This window comes from Octopus bimaculoides, chromosome 6, assembly GCF_001194135.2.
Source record: "Octopus bimaculoides isolate UCB-OBI-ISO-001 chromosome 6, ASM119413v2, whole genome shotgun sequence".
Taxonomy (NCBI): Eukaryota; Metazoa; Mollusca; class Cephalopoda; order Octopoda; family Octopodidae; genus Octopus; species Octopus bimaculoides.
The window spans coordinates 45,310,396-45,333,970 of record NC_068986.1 but is presented as its reverse complement, the minus strand read 5'-3'; the positions used below and the strand labels follow the sequence as shown (position 1 = coordinate 45,333,970).

The following is a 23,575-nucleotide window of genomic DNA, read 5'->3' as shown; positions in this document are numbered from 1 at the left end:
TATGTTATTATCTACTTTGGCAGCTAATGATTTCCTCTTTGGCTTTTTTCTTTAAGTGAATTTCCCTTATTTAAATCATTTTCACAACTGTAAATGATACTATTAATTTTTGCTTTCCTTTCTCTCCCCCACCCACACTTATATCCATTTCTTCATCATACATATATATATATATATGTATATATATGTATATATGTATGTATGTGTGTTTGTGTCTGTGTTTGTCCCCCCACCATCGCTTGACAACCGATGGCGGTGTGTTTACGTCCCCGTAACTTGGCGGTTCGGCAAAAGAGACCGATAGAATAAGTACTAGGCTTACAAAGAATAAGTCCTGGAGTCGATTTTCTCGACTAAAGGCGGTCCTCCAACATAGCCGCAGTCAAATGACTAAAACAAGTAAAAAAAATATATATATAACTCATGTGTAGATTATTTTTCTATGTAATCAAGGGTAGTCTCCCTTGCAGTGATCACTGTATGGAAAGTTCCTACTTTGCTTGCAGTGGTCACTCCATGGTAAGTTCTTTCTTTCTATTTGCTATTTAACATTAGAATAAATTTGTGCATCATCTTTTGCTAAAGTATAGAATTTGAGTTTTGTTTCATTCTTGACTATCAGGCGGTAAATTATGATAAGCAAAATGTTAAGTTATGCCTAGCTAATGCTAACAAAATTTTATCTCAAATCATTTACTCTAGATTAAAGAACCTACGTGACAAGACTTTTGTTAAGGATATTCCAGAATTTGGAAGTTTAAGCTCTGAGTTATATACAATTTGAATTAATTTTTACCTTTCAACCCACTAAAATTAAGAAAAAAAAATAAAGGAGTACAAATAGCGTACCATCAGTTTAGTTAATAATACCCTTACTCTGCAAATTCATCATCATCGTCATCGTTGTTGTCATCACCATCATTAAACGTCATAGTTGTATGTTAGTATGAGTTGGATAGTTTGACAAGATTCTATGGGCCAAACAACTGCATTGAACTCCAATGTCTGTATTGGCATGGTTTCTATGGCTGGATGCCCTTCCTAATGCCCACCATATTATAGTGTATGTACTGGGTATTTTTTATTTTTTTCATGGCACCAGCATTAGTGAGGTTGCCAAGTAACTCACAAGACAAGACCCCTCAATTGAGCGAAGTACAGTATTATTAAAGGTAGCTTTGTACTTGGTATTGAGAGGCTAATGTATGATAGAACGACAGGAACAGGTGTCTTGTAAAGGAGATCCCCCCGGCTGGAAAGAGAGAAAGAATAGTGGAGATGTAGTGTCAGGGTACAAAAAGATGGATAAAGGGAGAATAAGGACAGAAATTTGATCCTAGCTGGATGGGTAGGTTTTCAAGACTGATAAAAGGAGGGTGACTGATGGTTAGAGATAGAGGTGGATGCAGTGATTGGTAACCAAGGGTGGAGGTGTGATCAATGGTGAATCTCAGTTTGAAGAGATGATAAAGGAAAATAGAAGTGGGCCAGGGAGGAGGAGGTGATAGATGGAAGGACATAAAAGGAAGGATGGAGAGTATCAGTGTCATAAAGTCATAGATAAATGAGAAATAGAGAAATTATATGAAGTGTGAGGGAGGGAGAGAGAGGGACGAGCAGTAACTGAGATGTAGATCAGAGGTTCATGGGGTTAGATACAGTGAGTGATCAACAAATGTTGGGGTGCAGGTGTCAGTGTATGAGAGGGTGTTCAGGAGAAGGAAGGATTCAATAGAAAATGTAGTGCTAAGGCATGATGTTGAGAATGCAGGATGGATGACAAGGGAAGTGGTTTCAAAGAGAAGGATAAGTGATAGCACAAAAGACAGGATGAAATATATGCTTTTGTGTTCCCATGTAATTACAACCTGCAAGGAAATAGTACCATAGAAGGGAGATTAAGAGATGGGTGTTATGAAAGTGAGTTGTGGGTTGTGGGGAAGACTTGACAGGTACAAATAGGATGCAGAGCATTGACATAAACCATATGCTTTTAAGACCTCATTTTTGACAATCATCTTAGTTTTGTCATCTCTTTTGTAAGACTCAACCTTAGGTCAGTCTTCACTATTATTTTGTCCCACATTGTCCTTGGTCTCCCTCCACCACAGGTTCCATCCATATTTAGTGATCAGCTCTTCTTTATACAACTGTCCTCATCCATACATATCACATGACCATACTAGTACAGTCTTCTCTCTAGCACATTACATAAGATTCATCTGGGCACAAGATTCCTCTTATGCCCAGTTTTTTTGTCAACACATTTGCATCTTGTTATACATGCACACTAACATTGCACATCAGGTGGAGCATGTTAGTTTCATTTCTTTCTAATCTTTGCATATCTTCTGCATTCACGGCCCATGTTTCATTACCATGTAGCATTGCTGTTCATACATAAGCATCACACCATCTGGCTTTCACTCTGAAAGAGACAAGCTTTTTATTACCAACAGAGATAATAATTCTCTGAACTTTCCCCAGCCAATTCATTTTCTGAAACTACCTACTACCTCTAAGAATCCTCCTGGTCGTTCAAGAAAAACTATTTCTTCTGTTTTCTTGGTGTTTATTGCTCTTATGCATCTACCACAAACAAAGTTTATTCTTTGTTAATTTTCCTATGAATCCACTACACCTTTTATGTGTCCATGGTTTACATTGGGTACAACATATGGAATTTCTACTTACATCTTTTATCCATATCAAACAGGTCCATTTTCATCATTTTCCTGAAGGGATTAGTATATTCTGTTTTCCTGCTTACTAGAGAACATTGGTCTTTGCCAAACTAGCTTTGATTCCAGGTTTTGCTTCCACCCTGGAATTTCTTTTCTAATTCTTCTACAGATTCAGCCATGAGAATAAGGCCTTCAGCATTGAGCAGTTCCCTCAGGCAGCTGGTCTTAAATTCTTCTGTTATATCCTGGAGGAAGGTGGAAAATAAATTGGGGCTGAGAACTGAGCTTTGAAGAATTCTGACCTGCATACTAAATTCATTGCCATACTCATCCAACCCATGCCAGCATGGAAAGCAGACATTAAATAATGATGATGATAATGATGACTCATAGCTTACTCTTACCTTACTGCCCATACCCCTGTAAATGGCTTGGGTGTCTCTCTCCAGTCATTCATCTTTCCTAGCTTCCACAACAGTTACCAGATTGCAGAGCAAGGAACCCTATTGAAGGCTTTCTCTAGATTGATGAAAGCCAAGTGCAGTAGTTTACTTCTCCTGCAATTGCTTTACTAGAAAGAGAGCAAGAGTAGTATTTCTTCCTGGCACAAAACCAAACTGTATCTCATTCAGGCTAATTCTCTTGCTAATTAGTTGAGCTATAATTCTTTTTCTAATTTTCATAACCCGGTCCATCAATTTAATACCTCTTTGTAACAGTTAACAGTTGACTATAGAGCTGCAACATCTGCTGTGATAGTTTCCTGTACAATCTGATTAACTATGTAGATGACTAGACCATATCCTATTCCATGAGATATTTTAAGCATCCCTTAAGCAACTATTCAAAAAATATATATTATACATAATATATTTCTATATATTATATATTTAATTATTATTTATATTATATATATTTTTATATATTATATATATTATGTACATTATAGTATTACAGTATATATATCCTTGTAAAATATATAATATTATATATTATTTTTAGATCCGTTACCAAAATTAATTGAATTTTCTATCACTTTATTTATAGCTTTGCTATTGCTGATGCTGCTTATCGATCGATGCGAGGAGAAAATCGGGACCAATGTGTACTTATCTCCGGGGAATCTGGAGCTGGCAAAACAGAAGCATCCAAAAAGTTGCTTCAATACATAGCAGCATGCAATGTTCATTCCAGTGAAGTTGAAAGGGTCAAAGACAGGCTTTTAAAATCCAACCCAGTTTTAGAGGTAAGTGTCTGTTTTATACATACATACATACATACATACATCCATATATACATACAGTCAGTCAGTCAGTCAGTCAGTCAGTCAGGTGTTGAGAGACTAAAGTATGATTAAGGGAAAGCACAGGTGTCTTGCTATAGATGAGATATATGGCAAGTCAACATAGTATAAGGTGGGGTGGGAGTAGCTAGAAAAAGAGGTAGAGATGGTAGTTATGAGATGCCAGAGTATCTCAAGATACAGAAGGTGAATATAAAAGAGGATACAGACAGTGGATTAGGATGTGAGGTGAGAAGGTAGTTTCATAAGAATATGAGGAGAGAATAATACATGACGAGATATGGGGTAGAAGTGATTGGCTGTGTGGTTAAGAAGTTTGCTTCTTACCCACATTGTTTCAAGTTCAATCCCACTGTGTAGCATCACAGGTAAGTATTTTCTACTATTGCCTCAAGCTGACCAATGCCTGATGAGTTGATGAGGAGTGGTGATTCACTGTGCTTGAGAAGACCCATCCATCACAGCAAAAATGATGTTCTAAAACTACCTTGGTTATGCTTTTGATTGGTGGCTAGTGGGTGTAGTTATTATATATTGATTCTTCCCAAACAGGTGGAAAAGCAAAAATTAGAAGAAGGCATGGCTATGTGGTCCAAAAGCTCACTTTGCAACCATATGGTTTTGAGCAGCACTGGGTTAACCCTTAAGCAAAATAAGCACATGCTTAGGGCATCGAGGGAAGGGTGGGCACCACAGTAATTGTAAATAGTTTACGGCACATTAGAAATCATTTTAGACTTGCTAAAATAAATATTGAGTGTGTCTTTCCAAATGTAGACATTACCTTTCATATATTTTTAACATTAATGGTCACAAATTGATCAGCTAAGCATTCATTTTCTCAGTTGAAGTATATTAAAAATCTCATCAAAACAACCATGCTACAAGGCAGGTTGGATGTTTTATTTTTACCAAGAAGAGAAGCAGATGCATTACGGAAGATTAATTTTGAAGATCTGCTCAAAAACATTGCAATTAAAGAAAGTTGGAGAAAACTTTTCAAATATAAATAAAGTGGAAGTATAATAAAATAAACATTCTTTTCCATCTTACTGTTAGTTTTATTTCATTTTGAAGAATAAAAATTTATTTTATGGTTTATTATTGTTTATATTTTGGATTACATATATGTGGGGGCACTAAAACCTTTTGAGTGCTTAGGGCCTCTGTGGATCTTAATCCAGCCCTAGTTTTGAGTTTAGTTCCAATGTGCAACACCTTGGACAATTGTCTTCTACTATAGCCCTGGGCCAACCCGTGCTTTTGTGAGTGAATTTACTAGACGGAAACTGTTTGGAAGCTTGTTGCATATATCTATATATCTGTGTGTGTATGTCTGTGCGTTTGTGTTTGTCCCCTCCACTACCTGACAGCCGGTGTTGGTTTGTTTACATACCCTTAACTTAGCAGTTCAGCAGAAAACTGATGGAATAATTACCAGACTTAAAAATAATAAATACTTGGGTCAATTTGTTCGACTAAATCCTTCAAGATGGTACCCCAATATGGCCACAATCCAGTGGCTGATACAAGTTTAAATATGGAATTTTTTGTTTGCATATAGTTGTAGAAAAAAATTTAATTTAAGCATAATTTGAATTTAAAACATTTCAGAAAAAAAAATCTCATTTTCTTTTATAGGCGTTTGGAAATGCTAAAACTACGCGAAATGATAATTCTAGCAGATTTGGCAAATTTATGGATATACAATTTGATTATAAGGTAAGTGGTACACATTTTAAAGTTGTAAACACAACTAACAGCTAACATTGTTAGCTGTTCTGTGTGGATTTGTTTAATAGAAACTGAAAGAAGCCCATCATATGTACATGTGTGTCTTCTTGCCTCGGCTTTGTGTTGGCATTGTGAATGAATGTCACTGTCATGTAAGAAGCCATGTCATTGAATTACAGTCTTCCACAAAAGCATGCCTGGTCATGGGGAATATTACCTTACTTGGAGACAGGTGAAAGTTGGCAACAGGAAGGACATTTAGTAGTAGAAAATCCACCCCAATAACTTCTGTCCAACCCTTGTCAGCATGGAAAAGTGGACATTAGAATGATGATGATGTTGATTATTTTTTCAACTCATTTTCTATAATTATAATAATGTAATCACAATAGAAATGTGAAGAGAAGTGAACCAGTATTTTGTTATGGACCGTTGTATGAGCATGTTTACAAGTTGGCATTAAGATAAGAATAACAGGTAACATTCAGGTGGAAAAGATGACAAGTGTATAACAAAGAATATAGTTTTCAAAGATGTTCTCTCCTAAGACTGCACCTTCAATACTACCTATGCAGACTTTACACTGTCTTAAGAATCAGCACCTGAGGGAAAATGCAATTACAAAAGAAATTATGTATTTCATAGCTCTCTAAACTTCCAGCAATCATAAAGTTTTTCAAAGCCATAGAATTCCCATGGGTAACGCAATGATTATTATGAGGTTTCAGGTTTAAGTAAATATGAGATCACTCTCTCTATGTTCCTGTCTCTTTTTCTCTTCTTTCTTTTCTTAAAATATTTTCTCTGTCACTTTTACAATTTATTCACTTTCTATATATTCTTTTTTTTCTTCTTCTCATTTCTCTTTTTACTTTGTCTATTTCTGTGTTTCGATATCTCTTTTGGTAACTGTAAGAGTCTTTTTTATAAAGTAGACCTTGGAAAATATACTGACCATATTTTTTAAATTCTATTAAAGGGAGCTCCTGTGGGTGGACATATACTCAACTATCTTCTGGAAAAATCTCGAGTTATTCACCATGCACCTGGAGAACGTAATTTTCATGTGTTTTACCAACTTTTATGCAGCAAAGATCAGGAATTACTTGAGAAACTGAATTTAGATGGTGATCCCAATAAGTACCACTATTTATGTCAGGTAATATGCATTTAAAGTACTATAACTTTATTTATAATAAATATATTTCTTTTGTTTAAAACCCTGTTGTGTTTGTTATATTATTCAGTAGTTTATAAAGTGAAAAATCCCAGCCTCCTACCTCCAAATAGTAATAACTAAACACTTTTGCTCCCTCTTTATTAATGAGAAAGCAGATATTTCTAAAACGAATGAAATAGTGCTATACATGTTTCCCACTAAGTAGATACTGTGGGAACTTCAAATTAAAAAAATAATGAACGCTATGCATCTTCATATTCCTTAATTTCAAATTCAAATTTCTAATTCTGTCTCGTGTTGTGAGGTATCATGTAGTTATCTCCCTTGTGTTAATGTCTATAGCCAGAGTAAATTACATATGTAAAGACTTATAACTATCTTAGTTTTATTAAATATGATTATTTGTCCACCCCCTGAAGACCACTGCTATAATTCACTTGTCAGTGAAATTCTCATTGTTACTTGTTTGGCTATGCAAAAACTTTGAAACTATTTAGAAAAAGTTGAAATGGATTATCTTACAATAGTTAGGTAACTAATCACATGAAAATAGCATTGTTAAGGCTAGTGTTTGAGCTTAAAACTTTTGTGCTTGTCTGTTGTTAAAAGGATGTGTTATTCAAATATTCATCTTACAATCCTTGAAAACTTTTCATAATGAAGACGTATATATCATATACTGAAGTCTGTTCCACTTATTAATTAACCCCATTCGATTCCTATTGAGCATAGGCCATCAACAACTTTTCTCATTGTTCTCAACTCTGGCTTGTACCTGTACTGTCCTTTCTATTTCCCTGAAAGAAGACTTTCCTCTCCCAAGGCTTGTTGATTATTAAATTGTCTTTGATGTCTGTAGCGTACTGTAGGGGTGTTGGCCCTATGCAAACTCATTTTTACCTCTTGGATCTTTATTAGTCTGGCCCATTTTCTTTGACCTGTCCATCATGGGAAGCCCCACCAGAAGCTTGTGCTCCTCTGGCTTAACTCTCAGGCTCACTGAGGCATACAAGCAACAAGGCTTGGACTTTGTAGTAGGAAGTCTGCTCTACAAAGATTTTTTCTTCCAGGAATATTTGTTGTAAGCATGACTTTTGGTTGGGAAATTTGTTTGCAACCATGTGGTTTGAGGTTTGATCCCAGTATAGAACACCTTCTGCCATAGCCTTGGGTTGATGAAAGCTTTGTGAAATTTGGTAAACAGAAATTGTGTAAAACCCTTTATGCGTGATTGTTCTTACTCTTGGTGGTTAACTTAATCTGTGGCCTAATTAGCATCACCTTTGGGCTCTTGAGTACCTCTAACAGAGTTCAGTTGCTGTAAGTCATTTGAATAGGTCACCAGTCTAAACATAGATTACTCCCACTAGTCTCAGTTGTGAGTACTGCCCTTCCTCCTCTGGCTATCCCCTTTTAAAAAGTGTCTTGAAAAATGCTAGCTCTCTACAAGACCATGTACAGTACTCACATCAAATCTGTGGGACAGTGTACCCACCACATATTTTGGATTACATGCAAAAGAAATACATAGGTAATGCCTTATAAACCTTCACACATCAACACTTTTTATAATATTTTCCTCAACTAAATTGCAACCCTGACTCCCTCTGGTCATGTTTTCCCTATGCACATTTATTTACAGAAGTTTAATCTAATCTTTACCAAAGTATCCCTCTCCTAGACTGAATGATACAGTATGGAAACCTTCCTTGTCTATTTTTAAGTTATAAGTTAAAAATTCTGGTGGCTGTGTGGTAAGTAGCTTGCTTACCAACCACATGGTTCCGGGTTCATTCCCACTGCGTGGCACCTTGGACAAGTGTCTTCTACTATAGCCTCTGGCCGACCAAAGCCTTGTGAGTGGATTTGGTAGACGGAAACTGAAAGAAGCCCGTCGTATATATTTATATGTTTGTGTGTCTGTGTTTGTCCCCCCAGCATCGCTTGACAACCGATGGTGGTGAGTTTACGTCCCTGTAACTTAGCGGTTCAGCAAAAGAGATCGATAGAATAAGTACTAGGCTTCCAAAGAATAAGTCCTGGGGTCGATCTGCTCGACTAAAAAAGCGGTGCTCCAGCATGGCCACAGTCAAATGACTGAAACAAGTAAAAGAGTAAAAGAGATGTCTACTTTGCTTTACATACAACTGAATGAACTCCAGTATATTACTTGCAGTTTTAAGCACTTGTAATATACTGAGTTATTCAATTGACTACACTTCTTTTTTACAAAACTTATTCATGTTTCTGTACAAAAAATTGTTATATCTGTTTGTGCCATTAAGTATTCAACATATATTTTCAGGGAAAAAGTATTAAGATTGCATCTATTGACGACAAGAAGAACTTTGAAGAAATGCGTCAAGCTTTGAAAATCTGTGATTTCTCCTGTTCTGAAGAAGAAGTAAGATGTTATATTTAAACTTAAGTTTCAATATCAGCATATTCTGTGTGTAATAATTGAATTTTTAAAATTGCATTTTTAATCACCTTGTTTTGGTGTGGATGTAGTGGTTGTTGTTGGCACTCCGTCACTTACGATGTCGAGGGTTCCAGTTGATCCGATCAACGGAACAGCCTGCTCGTGAAATTAATGTGCAAGTGGCTGAGCACTCCACAGACATGTGTACCCTTAACGTAGTTCTCAAGAATATTCAGCGTGACACAGTATGACAAGGCTGACCCTTTGAATTACAGGTACAACAGAAACAGGAAGTAAGAGCGAGAGAAAGTTGTGGTGAAAGAGTACAGCAGGGTTCGCCACCATCTCCTGCCAGAGCCTTGTGCAGCTTTAAGTGTTTTCGCTCAAATAAACACTCACAACGCCCAGTCTGGGAATCGAAACCATGATTCTATGACCACGAGTCCGCTGCCCTAACCACTGGGCCATTGCGCCTTCATGGTTGTAGTGGTAAGCTCTTATTAAACTAAGATTGTGATGCAGATGAGATTCCTAATAGAGTAATTTACTTCATTGACACCTTGTTCCTATGATCTCTAACATTAGACGCATAATAGTTTAGAGAAGACTAAGATCTATCAGATTGGAATTTTATTCTCAATATTTTCTGTACCTGTGGTTCCTAAATGGTGTGCTGCTAGGTAACCCATAGATTTTTGGAAATATAATTTAAGACATTAGAATATCCATATTATTCAATATTTTGTTTTTGCTTTATAAGTGCAGGCATAATTGTGGGAAAGAAGTTTGGTTCCAACCACATGGTTTGAGTTCAGTCTTTTACTATGGCCCTGGGCTGGTAATTTGTGTGTGTGTGGGGCTGTGTGTTTGTACCTCCTGATCTTGATGTTGCATGATAGTTGTAAATAGGTATCACCATGTTAAGGGCAGTGTTATTTGTGTCCAGTCATCCATGAAGATATGTCTAACCATGGGGAAATATTAGCATGTTTGGAAACAGGCGAAGATTGTAGAAAACCTGCCTCAAAAAATTTCATCTGACCCATGCAAGTATGGGAAAGTGGATATTAAGAAGAAGAAGGAAGAGAAGGTGGCGATGATGGTGATGAAATGTACCAGTAATTATTAACTTTCTGCATGAAGTATACCAGTAAATATTTGTTTCGTCTTTTTGTGCTCTACATAGTCAATAGTCAAAAGTGAAACTTATGATGAAGGATTACAATACAGTTTCTTTTACATCTTGTTAATGTCCCTCCATCTTTACTGCCCATTGTTCCTGAGACGGTCATTACATAGGAGTCCTTAAGCCCTTCCTCCATAAAGTTCTATCTGAAACAACAATTATTACATTTTCCTACTGGATTCCTAAGCTTGACCAACTGAAACTATGGATGTTATCCAGCCATCTTACTCATGATCTACCCCTAGATCTCCTACCAGTTTGGCTTGACTTGAAGAATCTGTTTTGTGATCATTGCCTGCAACGTTCTAATTACATGTCCATAATACTGATGGAGAGAAGTTGAAACTCAACCTAGAGAGACTCCCTGATCTCCAAGCTACATAACACACCCCAGAGATTTTTCAGTGAGATCCCATTTCAGCTGCTTGTGTTCATGTTTGAATTCTTTCGGTCATTGCCCAACATTCATGACCATATCTAAGGATAGGCACATAAACCAAATTAAAGATAGTAAGTTTGGCATTTTCATCATCCTCTCCTCTTCTGAAGATTGAATGTTGAAGCTGGCACATTACTGTGACAACACCTGCAATTTTAACATTCAACAGCCTTAAACTTCTCCACTTGCCTCAGTGAAATGCCATTAACACGCAGAGTGTATCTGGAAGACTTTCTTGAGAGGGCCATTGTCTCAGTCTTCACAACACTTGTTCTCATCCCTGCCTTACAGCACATGGCAGCAAACCCGTTCAGTGCATGCTGGAGATTACTGTCGGACAAGCCAAGTAGCACCATGTTGTCTGAAAATATCGGCCAGCCAATCCTATACTCATCTTGTTAACAGTGGATATTGTCAAAAGATTTTTTCTTTATTTTTCAAATTGTCTATTATTTTTGTTATACGTCATATTGCTCAGCCTTTTATTTATTTATATATTGTCAGTACCACTGGTCTGGCTCCTGTGCAGGTGGCACATAAAATACACCATTTTGAGCATGGCCATTGCCAGTACCTCCTGACTGGCTTTTGTGCCGGTGGCACGTAAAAGCACCCACTACACTCTCGGAGTGGTTGGCATTAGGAAGGGCATCCAGCTGTAGAAACTCTGCCAAATCAGATTGGAGCCTGGTGTAGCCATCTGGTTCACCAGTCCTCAGTCAAATCGTCCAACCCATGCTAGCATGGAAAGCGGACGTTAAACGATGAATAATCTCATTTTTATCTTTTCCATTTAGAAATTCATTATCATTTGCAAACATTCCATTTCCTTTTTTCTTCTCTTTCAGTCCTTGTTTGCTATTGTTGCCGCTGTGATCCACTTAGGAAATATAACTCATAAAGAAGACCAGGGTGTGGCTAAACTATCACTTAATGGACATGAAACTTATATTGCCAAAGTAAGTAATTCAACCACTTACTGGAAATGTCTCTCTTATTGAACTGTTTGCTTTATCTTGTAAATAAGTATGTTTAGGTTGGATAAATCAGGTATTTTTCAAAGCTTAACATATTGCATTTCATGTGGTAATTGCAAGTGTAACCTGATTTTTTTTATAATATACTTTGTTTTTTGCACTTAATCATGGATGCATAAATGAGTGGCCTGGATGTTATCATAAGGTTTGGTTGTTCAATTTCTGGGTTAGGTAACAAGTTAAGTCCTTGAGTAAGGCACTTCATTTCACATTGTTCTTGTCTTCCCAACAGAAAATGAGTACCAGCCTTTGCTGGTGCAGCTCTCTCTCTCTCTCTCTCTCTCTCTCTCTCTCTCTCTCTCTCTCTCTCCCTCAAGCTGTTACATCCTTGATGTGATGATAATGATGGAAAACAAACTGAAAGCTAAAGGCTAGTAGCAAAATGGAAGCTAATAAACCACTGAAAGACAATGCTCTTAAAGAAAGCAAAAAGTGAAAAATTGTATGATGGGAGGTGGAGAGGGTGTCTATGTCTGCTCATGATTACATAGGCACCTAAAATAATGGGCAAAATCATGGTACATGCTACCAGATCATACTCACTTGCAAGTCATGGCTATGATTTTTGGTGCCCATCTATAATATTGAACATTAACTTTATGATTTTTTAATCATTACTTTCACTAGTCCTCTGAAGTTTTATGCTTAGGTCTAATAACATGTACAGAGTTATCTTCCTTACTGAAATGATTAAAATAATTTTAATCTTTGAATTAATGTTGTCTTTTAAAATTAGACATTTAATGCTCACTTCATTAAATACATTAGCACTACTTAACTTTTATTTTAATGCAAATATGTCTCTGAGTAATTAACTACAGTAATTGTTTTAAACTGTTCTTGAATATAATACTTCAGCTTAAGGTTGAAAAATTCTTGACTCTGTAAAAGAATAAAAAAGATGCTGTAACAGTGGTGTAACCAGAATGTGTGCTGCCTGGGATAGCTCGTGAGTTTTCTCCCCACTCTCCACTTCTTGGCCGCTAGGTCAGAAGTGCCACCCCCACAAAAGCATCACCTGGGATGCTTCCTCCTTGTCCTAACACCTCCACCTGGTTATATTACTACCCTTTACTTTACCTTTGTCAAGGATGTGGTTTTTGAAAAAGTAATTAAATATGTTTAATCTCAGCAGCTGTTTAGATACTACAGTAAATACAGATGTAAAATGTAGCCTTTCTAGTGGTTAATTAAAACAAGACTGGATGACCTTTTTTAGCTCCAGGTCATCCCTGATTATGAAAACTTAACCATAATCAAAGGAATTCAAATTCTTACCTTTCTATCTTTTACTCAAGCACTTTGTAACCAGGAATCCACGATACAAATGTCATTTTTTAAGATGATATTAAGGATATTTGGCTCCTATTTATAGCAGACTCGCTCATTAATTTATGTTTTTTGCTATTGGAAATTTAGGCACCGTAAATATATTTCTTTGTTTATAGTTACTTGGATGTCCTGAAGAGCAGCTAATTGCAGCTTTGGAAAACCGAACTATTGATGTCCGACAGGAAAAGGTATGCCTCATTTTATATTACAAAAATTTGATGAATTTTTAGTTTTCACTGTAATATTTAATCAGAAAGAATGTATTAACATATTTTGATTCTATATTAATAACAGAATACAAATTGCATGGTTTGTTAATGATCAGTTCAAACATCATCATCATCCTCATCATGTAACATGGGTTCTTTATTAATAATTCATCAGTGGCCAAAACTATATTTCACTAATTCAACACATATTTATTACTTTTTCTAGATGCAGACTCCGTTAAATTTGGAACAAGCAATTTATGCTCGAGATGCTCTTGCTAAAGGAATATATGACAGGCTTTTTACTTGGATTGTCAAAAAGATTAACACATCTCTTGCAACAAAAGTAAGAAAATAATGAAATTTTAAACACCTCTGGCAGAAGGCGGTGAGCTGGCAGAAACGTTGTCACGCCGGGCGAAATGCTTAGCAGTATTTCGTCTGTCTTTACGTTCTGAGTTCAAATTCTACCGAGGTCGACTTTGCCTTTCATCCTTTTAGGGTCAATTAAATAAGTACCAGTTACGCACTGGGGTCGATGTAATCGACTTAATCCCCTCCCCCAATCTGCTCTTGTAGCAAAAATTTGAAATCGTTATTAATTACTGTTATATTTTTGACTTTGGTGTTTACAACTAACATTAGTCATGTTTTAGCTTATATTGTTGTAATTGAAAATTTTCAAAATGATTCATTATCATTATTTTTACCTCTTTAATTACCATATTAATTTTGAAAATAATAAAGAATTTAGTAAAATAATTTTCTTTTTATTATTAAGCTGGTGTTTGGAACATACATTAACACAGAAGGTTTTAATTTAAATTACTTTGAAATGTAAAGTTTGTATCATAGAACCAGGAGCAGTCTCTAGTGAGTTGGTATCAAAAGGGTTAATATATGCAAATACTTATATAAAATAATACAACAGACATATAAAACAGTTTCTTGAATATTGGTCAGCACTTTTAAGAATGTAAAATTTATGTTGCTGTTATGCATAGTGCTGTTAATTGATACTAGTTAATTAACTCTAAATGATGTTGTTGATGTTATTTAACCCCAGTTTAACCCAACAAGGTAACTTGGCAGAGTCATTAGAATATTGGATAATTCCTACTCTTTGCATTCTAACAGCAGCGTCTGCAATGACACTGCTGCTAAACTTTATTGGTTTAAGTTAGTTTTTCCTTTGAATAAACATCAATGGCATGGAGAGAAGAGACTTGCATGCATGAGTGACTGCTAGTCTTCTTCAAAACAGCTTCCCAGGGCTGCAGATGCATGGTTAACATTGACTGATGATGGAAACCCTACATTAATCCCAGTTCAACCCAGATTAAGCAGATCCATGATCAAAGGTGTTCCAGATGTGACTGTCTCATTGTTTAATGAATATACTGTTATGTTTAAAAGATACCTCTTTTATGGTGGTGGTTCTTTTTGTCATGATTCCATTCACCATCGAAAGCAGTGAGAGAAAAGAGAGAGACAAGACAGTGCATGCGGGAAGCAGCTCTCTTAAAATAACTGCATTGCTAAAGAGAAATTTCAAAAGTCTGACATTCTTAAAAGAGAAAATTAAGGATAGGGATTTATGTGGATGGGTTGATGAGGGTGGAACATAATTTAGGTGATGGAATTAATTGAGTCAAGTGGTTCCAGCTAGAGGTGGCACAAACCCTAGCCAGCTCCAAGCAGCAGAGGCTACAGTTGTTGGCACTCCGTCGGTTACGATGTCGAAGGTTCTGATCAACGAAACAGCCTGCTCGTGAAATTAACGTGCAAGTGGCTGAGCACTCCACAGACGTGTATCCTTAACGTAGTTCTCGGGGATATTCAGCGTGACACAGAGTGTGACAAGGCTGACCCTTTGAATTACAGGTACAACAGAAACAGAAAGAAAGAGTGAGAGAAAGTTGTGGTGGAAGAGTACAGCCGGGTTTGCCACCATCCACTGCCGGAGCCTCATGGAGCTTTAGGTGTTTTCACTCAATAAACACTCACAACGCCCGGTCTGGGAATCGAAACCACGATCCTATGACCGCGAGTCTGCTGCCCTAATCACTGGGCCATTGCGCCTCCTCGAGGCTACAGTAGGAGTGGTAAAAATGCAAAGTGATTAGACTCTAGACTAGACTCTAGAATTTGTTAGTGAGCAACTCCATGCCAATCTCAATTGAGCATTTTTTCTTTTCTTTTTTTCTTAACTCATCATTAAGAACCAAACTGAGATGAGAGACATCAAAACTAATTAGACTAGAGATAACATTTTCATCCCTTGGTATCTAACTATTCTGTCAAATAAATTCAAAATGTGTTCTAATTAGTTCTTCAAAAATGAAACTGTATATTTTAAATTTAAGAAATAGTTCATAAACTGAACAATTATATGAAATTGACACTTCTGAAAAGAAAATTTATAAATTATATAAAAATGTAATCCTTAATCTTGTATATTTATCAGTGGCTTCATACATGCTGTTACTTCTTCAATGTGTTTCTTTTTCTTATTTCTTTAGTGTAAAGAAAAATGTACTTTACTAGGACTATTAGATATATATGGTTTCGAAATATTCCAAATAAATGGGTAAGTCAAACTAAATTTATACAGAAATCTTTTTGTATCAGTTAGTGCTGATTATAATTACAATTTTTTTTCCATCTTTCATTTGCCCTGACAATACAGTATAAAGTTTCTGACAACAAGAATATCCCATGTTATGAGAATAAAGCAAAATTAATTTTTCCCATTTATTTTCGTATTATAAAGTGATAATGTGTTCTGATAGAGTTACTAGGAGGATGAAAGTTGCTATCATATATAATTTTCAATCATCATTTACTTTGGGGTTAAAGAACTTATTCCAAATTGTTTGATGTTTATGATGCACAATCTCTTTCTACAGCTTAGTGTATGCACTGAACTGTTGGAATTTCCATATTATTATCTGTATTCTCATTTTCTTTTTGTTCTTACAGCATTAGCTCCAAATAAATTTCTGTGAAACTGTACCAATTTGAGCATGTCATCTTCTATGACTTATTGAAACAATTACTTCATTTGCAAGTGTCACAATAACACTCCAAATATGATGTAGACTTTGTACTTATGAAAATCTTGTAATGTCACATATATTTTCCAACCTTCATATGTAGTTACAAACAATGCTTTCATGCTGATATTAATGTCATTACTAGTTGGTTACTCAAAAGTTGGTGGGTTAGTAGTGGAGTTGGTTTTGGTGTTGGTAGGGTTTTTGTTGGTGGTGTCAGTGGTCATAATATTCTTATTAATTGTATTGTTGTTGCTGTTTAGTCAGAAGTCAATCTTCATTGACCTACGATCAAGCATTTCATTCCACTTTTAAAATATACTATGGTACTACATTTTCTTATGTGATTGTGTTTTATTTCAGATAGCACTGCTTTGAAGGGTTTAGTCAATCAAATCACCACCAGTACTTCTTTCTTTTTTTTCTTTTTTCAGTCTGATATTTATCCTATCAATCTCTGACATAAACAAACCAATACCAGTTGTCAAACGGTGAGCAGGAGGGGAGACAAACACAAAGACATACACTCATATACATACACATATACATGCATATATACTTACACACATACACACACACACACACACTCACACACACAACAGGCTTCCCCACAGTTTCTATCAACCAAATTCACTCTCAAAGCATTGGTCAGCTTGGGGCTTAGTAGAAGACACTTGCCCAAGATACCACATAATGGGACTGAACTCAAAACCCTGTAGTTGCAAAGTAAACTTCTTAACCACACAGCCATGCCTGTGCTTATATAATTAAATAAATTCTGATTTGTTGTTTCGTTCATGAATTCATTCTCCTTTTTCCAGGTTTGAGCAATTCTGCATCAACTACTGTAATGAGAAACTCCAACAGCTGTTTATTGAGCTAACATTGAAATCAGAACAAGAAGAGTACCAACGTGAAGGGATTGAGGTAAGAATGGCTTAACCATTTTATTAACAATCTGTCTCAGACTATCTGTTCTAAAATGTTCACATTTAAATTAAAATCTTAACTAAAATTTCATTTTAACATAGATGAAATAATGAGATTTTAGTTGGTCATCACCAACATAATCTATCAATATCAATTCACTAGCATAAGTGGTTGGATGTTTCAACATGAAGCTGACAAGTCAAATGGCTGTGTTGCACTCCAGTGTTTCAATTTTGACATGGTTTCTATGACTGGTTGCTCTTTCTAATGCAAACTACTTTATAGAGTGTGTTAGGTGGTTTTTGGCTTTTGTAGCACCGGCACTTGTGAGATTACCTTGTCACAGGCAAGACTAAACAACTACCATGACTGGAAGGAGAAAGGGGAAAAAGAGTGATGATTTTCAGCATGGTGATGGGAAGGTGAAATATGATGTGAGTGTGATAATGGAGAGATTAACAGTGTAAACAGTTTTGGGAAGGGAAATATAGAAAGGGGAAGGGAAAGGAGTAGTGTCAAGGGTTAGTGAGAAAAGGAGAGAGACACAGACAGACAAAGTTGAAAGGTTGATGCAGTACATTGTGTAGAGGTGGGATCCAGTGCTATAATTCTTTATAAATGTGAATGGAAAGGAGCATGAGAAAGAGAGAGAGATGGTGGGGATGAGAGTAACTAAACTCCTCCAGATTGTTTTGAAAATTAAGTGAAGAACTGGTAGTCTGCTCATTAGAGATATAGTCAGGAAAGGACTACACTACAAAATATTCAATCAATGTTAGGTTATACAAATCACAGTCGACACTGTTTAATGTTGTTATATCTAAACTTCAGCAACATTATTTAAATATCATATGACTTTTCTTCTATTCTGTATATAAATTCATTGGGTAAATTGTTCTGCTTTGATAAAGCTCTGTGGTATATCTTAATAGATATAAAGATAATATCCTAACATAGGTCTGGAATCTAACACCTCTTGATAAACATTTTTTTAATTTGTTTTCACCATCACTGTTACAGTCACTACCAACCATCATTAATGCTTCTGCTATTCACTACTACCATCACCACAACACATGTATTTCATGCTTACTGTAACAAATCTTTTTATGTCTAAATCTTATGTTATCTACTCTGAAAGATCCTCTTGTTATGTGATCAACTTACTTCATTCAAGTTTTCTATGGTTTACTTTTGCTAGTAACATCTTCCACTACCAACTCTTGATACTTTATCTTCCAGAATATTACCTCATATATGTCTTTTCTAACCTAATTTGTTTCACCTGCATACATCAGTCAATGTGCTTAATACTTAGTTACTTTATTCACTGACCAATAAACCTTACAAGTTACCATTATACACTTGATACAAATCCTCTATATTTGCTTTTCAAATTTCACAGACATATTCCATAATACTTCAGATGTCTGTCTTTTCATACGAGGGCAGTAATAATTTGTTTGATGTTTTCCATTCCACTGAACTATACATATTTCTAGCTCCATCTCCAGCACTATTTATGTAATTTGAGCAGCAAAATTTACCTGTTATTTCAAGTGATTTGTCTGTGACATCAGTTTAATTTCTAGTGACCCATAATCTCCTTTTCAATGCTTCTTTATATTGTTAACTGCTTCAACATACTTGATGTACCTGAAGCTTTGATCAAGTCTCAATCCACTTGAACTACATAAAATTTGTTGAGTGCCCATTATTTCCACTCACTGCACAATATTAAGTTGGCCTTGTTTACTTAAACGATTGATGCCTTTTCGTTTAATTCAACTCATTCAAGTTTTAAGCAACTTGTACAATTATTTGACAGATTATACAATGAGAACCATGTTAAAGTATACAAAATCTTCCATGGGAGTCCTTCACTGAACTCTGGGACAATTAAATCAAAGACAAAAAGAAAAGTGTGGAGAATACATTTATTGTAAGTCCAATTGAGTGCACTGCCAATACTGACCCTAGTTTTAGCATCTTTATATATCACCTGGAAAGCGCCACAACTGGTCCTTTTGCACCTAATCCTATAATTGCCCACTAAACAACAGACCATTTAATTCTGTCAAAAGTTTTCTCCAGAACAATGTTTGTAAAATAAAGTTGTTTATCTTTTACTTGTTTCAGTCATTAGACTGCAGCCATGCTAGGATGCCACCTTGAAGAATTTGTTTTAGTCTAATGAATCAACCCCAGTACTTATTTTTTTTTTAAGCCTGGTACTTATCCTCTCAATCTCTTTTGCCGAACCACTAAGTTACAGGGATATGAACACACCAGCACCAGTTGTCAAGTGGTGGTGGCAGGGAACAAGTAGAAAGACACACACATATATATATATATATATATATATATATATATATATGACAGGTTTCTTTCAGTTTCCGTCTCCCAAATCCACTCACAAGGTTTTAGTCGGCCTGAGGCTATAGTAGAAAACACTTGCCCAAAGTGCCATACAGTGGGACTGAACCCAGAACCGTATAGTAGGGAAGCAAGCATCTTACCACACAGCCACATTTTTTTTTCCATTTGTCTTATCTGAAATATAACTAGTTAGTCTTAAGTCCTTATAAACAAAATTTACTGTATCCTGTCTAAATTTAGTCTCTTGGATTATGTTACTGTACAAAACAAAAAGGCAGGTTTGAGTTAATTGAAAAATGACAGTATTCCACCATGATAACATAAGTAGGCATGATCTTGTGAATTTAGGTTATTTGGTATTTCAAGAAAGAAAACTGTATTAACTACATAGTTATTATACATGAATGGAACTGAGAAAGTTATTGTAGAGCATTTTATGTCAAATGGAACTTACTTTTATCTTAAAGCCAGTAACTGCCAGCCTTAAATGGTGGAACTGGAGAAACATTTATAAATGAAAGGAACATGCTATGTGTATGTCTGAACCATTTGTTAGCTACTTATATATTTTCTTTTATAGATTATACTAGCATAACAACCAAGTTCTTCCTTGCCTAAACTTGTGCCTCAGAGGGGAACTTCAGAGGTGCAATCCAATGGTCGTTCATGACCAAAGGGAGTCTTTACCCTTTACTCTCATCTATGAACAAACTAACTTAATAAGAATTATAAACACAAGCAAAATTATAAACATAAGCAAAAACAAGTTATAATCTACTTTTTGCAGATGGCAATGTTTTGGTGACATAGCTTTACCATCTCAGGTCACTTGTTAAGTTTTTCATGGCATGTAATTTTAGGCTCTTTGTTTCTACATACACTTTCACATAATTCTTTCCACATAGCTTTTCTTTATTACACAACAATAATGTATTTTCTTTATTTCCTTTTAACTTATAGTATAAATATATTTGCCTTCACTGGTGATACTGATCAAAGTCAGAAACGTTTTCAGTTCAAAATTAGTCACATACATTACCACATTCATTTTTTTTTTTTTTTTTTTTTTTTTTTTTTTTTTATATTTTAGCTTAAAGGTAGCTCAGTCTTGATTCGAAAGACCTATCAAAGGCATTGAAACTATGATTAACCAGTCTTTTTTTAAGATATAGTAAATCTGGGACTACACTATCCTGGATTCACATATATCTTCTTTTGTTGTAGAAGCTACAGGTTGTTATCTGAGAAATTTGGCTGCTATTTCTAGTAAGTTAAGCAACCGCACAGAGACTCACTCTGTGGCACAATCATTTAGCTTGCCACACCTATGAACAGTACTTTCCTTGTATTTCAAAGACAGGCAGTAAATCTGTAAAGTGGGTTTCATCAAAGAGTGAACAATTCTCCAATATTGACAATGTTGTTGACTAAATTATATTCATAGAATGGTTTACAACAGAATCTCAAAAACTATTTGAAAGTTTTCAGATGCTACTGCTTTTACTTGTTTCAGTTTCCAACACATTTTCATACCAATGTGTTGATAATATAATTGCTTGAAACTGTGTTGCACTGTGAACAAGGACTTGAACTGAACACTGAAACTAATGAATACCCACTAATTTTGAACTGAACACTGAAGCTAATGAATACTCACTAATTTTGAACTGAACACTGAAGCTAATGAATACCCACTAATTTTGAAGTGTATCTGAACCTTACATCAGTGAATTGTACATGTATGGCACCAATTTACAGTTACATTTGCTATGTGAAGGAGAATTAAAACTCGATTCCAGTGATAGAAAATATCTAGATTTGACTCTCTCTTTCTTATTATTCAGAAAATATTTTAATTTGTCTAGAAAATGAAAAAAAAATAGAGATCGAATTATTTTAATTATTTACATTAACACCAAATTATTATTATTACTATGTATTATTTTACTAACATTGCATCTGTAGCATCTTGTAATGTCCTTATGTTTATTGAGTTATGCAGAGGTTGATAGTAAATCTATTTACAAAGACTAAAAACATTACTAAGCAATTGTTGCCATTCTCAATATTGCACTTGTTCTCTTTACTGATCATCAATTTATATTTTTATCCTCAATCATAGGATTCAAATGTGTAAATTGTCTCTAAATAACTTGGGGATCTTAGAATCCTTCTGCAATTTGAAATGTAACTTTACCTTCTTTTTCCTTTCAGTGGGAACCAGTTCAATTTTTTAACAATAAAATTATCTGTGATATGGTTGAAGGGAGACCAATTGGTGTGATAGCTATTATGGTAAGCATCATTTTAGTATTGTATTAACTCTTGAAATGATTGAACATGAAAATCTAATTCAATAAAAGTTTGTGATAGTGTCTGACTTAACAATACTGAAACAACTGAATCAAGTTTTGTGAATCTCAGTTTTATAATTTAAACATTGATGACACCTGTGCCCAGCATTGCCTTTTTGGCACTTGTGCCTGCAGCATGTGTAAGGACTTTTGAGCGAAATCGTTGCCAGTGCCCCTGGACTGGCTCTTGTGTGGGTGGAACATAAAATACACCATTTTGAGCATGGCCGTTGTCAGTACCGCCTGACTGGCCTTCATGCTGGTGGCACGTAAAAGCACCCACTACACTCTCGGAGTGGTTGGCGTTAGGAAGGGCATCCAGCTGTAGAAACTCTGCCAAATCAGATTGGAGCCTGGTGTTGCCATCTGGTTCACCAGTCCTCAGTCAAATCGTCCAACCCATGCTAGCATGGAAAGCGGACGTTAAACGACGATGATGATGATGATGAGATTGACAATGTATTGACAATGCAATTCTTCATGTTACTCATTTATAAATTTAATAACATTGATAAATGTTGGATAAAGACTGAAAGAGTATGATTGTGAACACAAACAACCAAAATAGTGTTCCTCTGAAGGATCTCTAGAGTAACATTACTCAACAGGGTGCATAGCTCAAATATCAAGGAATCTCTCCAGGTCAAGCTGTCACTTCTCCACATTTAGAGGTCATAACTCCAATATTACAGACAAGTGGTTAACATTTGGAATAAAGAATCACATGACAGATTCTTCAAGCCATGCCAACAAGCAAGAGATCTAGGGGTTGACCAAGAAAGAGATGGCTGAATAATATCCTTAGCCTCAGTTGGTCATGCTTGAGAATCCAGCCAGAAAGTCTAATGATGGTTGCTTCTCATAGGAGCCTATGACGGAAGTACTTGAAGATTCTGTCCCCATGGCTTTCCCAAGAATGGTGGGTGAAAATGAATGGATGGATAGATAATAAAAGAATAAGAGAAAATGAGTGTTAGTTTTATGGTGTTGGACTACAGATCTCATGAATGTACATTCAAAGCATGTTTGATCTATTGTGCTCCTGATTGAGATACATAATTTTGTCTTCCTGACTGACACAGATTCCCCTTTTGCACCCTAATTGGGAGGGTTTTTTGATAGGCAGTTGTTGTTTTGGTAGGAAGTGGTTGTTTTTTGCAAAAAGTGGTTGTTTTGTTATACAAATTTACAAAACCATAAGTGTGAAAAAATGTATGTAAAACAGAAATAAAATTCATTAGCTGCATATTTCCAAAGGTCCCGGTCACTGATCATTGCCTCGGTGAGGCCTAAAGTTCGAAGGTTGTGCTTCACCACCACATCCCAGGTC

At 35.7% G+C, this 23,575-nt stretch overlaps 1 protein-coding gene across 3 annotated transcripts in view; it reads left to right on the top strand.

Moving 5' to 3' along the window:
• The window catches only part of LOC106882562 (unconventional myosin-Ic), a 178,053-nt gene that overhangs the window by 83,458 nt on the left and 71,020 nt on the right, over positions 1–23,575 (top strand). For all 3 annotated transcript variants that reach the window (XM_052968713.1, XM_052968715.1, XM_052968714.1), the window contains exons 4-13: positions 3,732–3,930; positions 5,629–5,709; positions 6,701–6,880; positions 9,207–9,305; positions 11,797–11,907; positions 13,434–13,505; positions 13,753–13,872; positions 16,049–16,116; positions 17,404–17,509; positions 22,106–22,186. In XM_052968713.1, the coding sequence (XP_052824673.1) occupies positions 3,732–3,930; positions 5,629–5,709; positions 6,701–6,880; positions 9,207–9,305; positions 11,797–11,907; positions 13,434–13,505; positions 13,753–13,872; positions 16,049–16,116; positions 17,404–17,509; positions 22,106–22,186 (1,117 nt within the window). The remainder of the gene's footprint in view (positions 1–3,731; positions 3,931–5,628; positions 5,710–6,700; positions 6,881–9,206; positions 9,306–11,796; positions 11,908–13,433; positions 13,506–13,752; positions 13,873–16,048; positions 16,117–17,403; positions 17,510–22,105; positions 22,187–23,575) is intronic.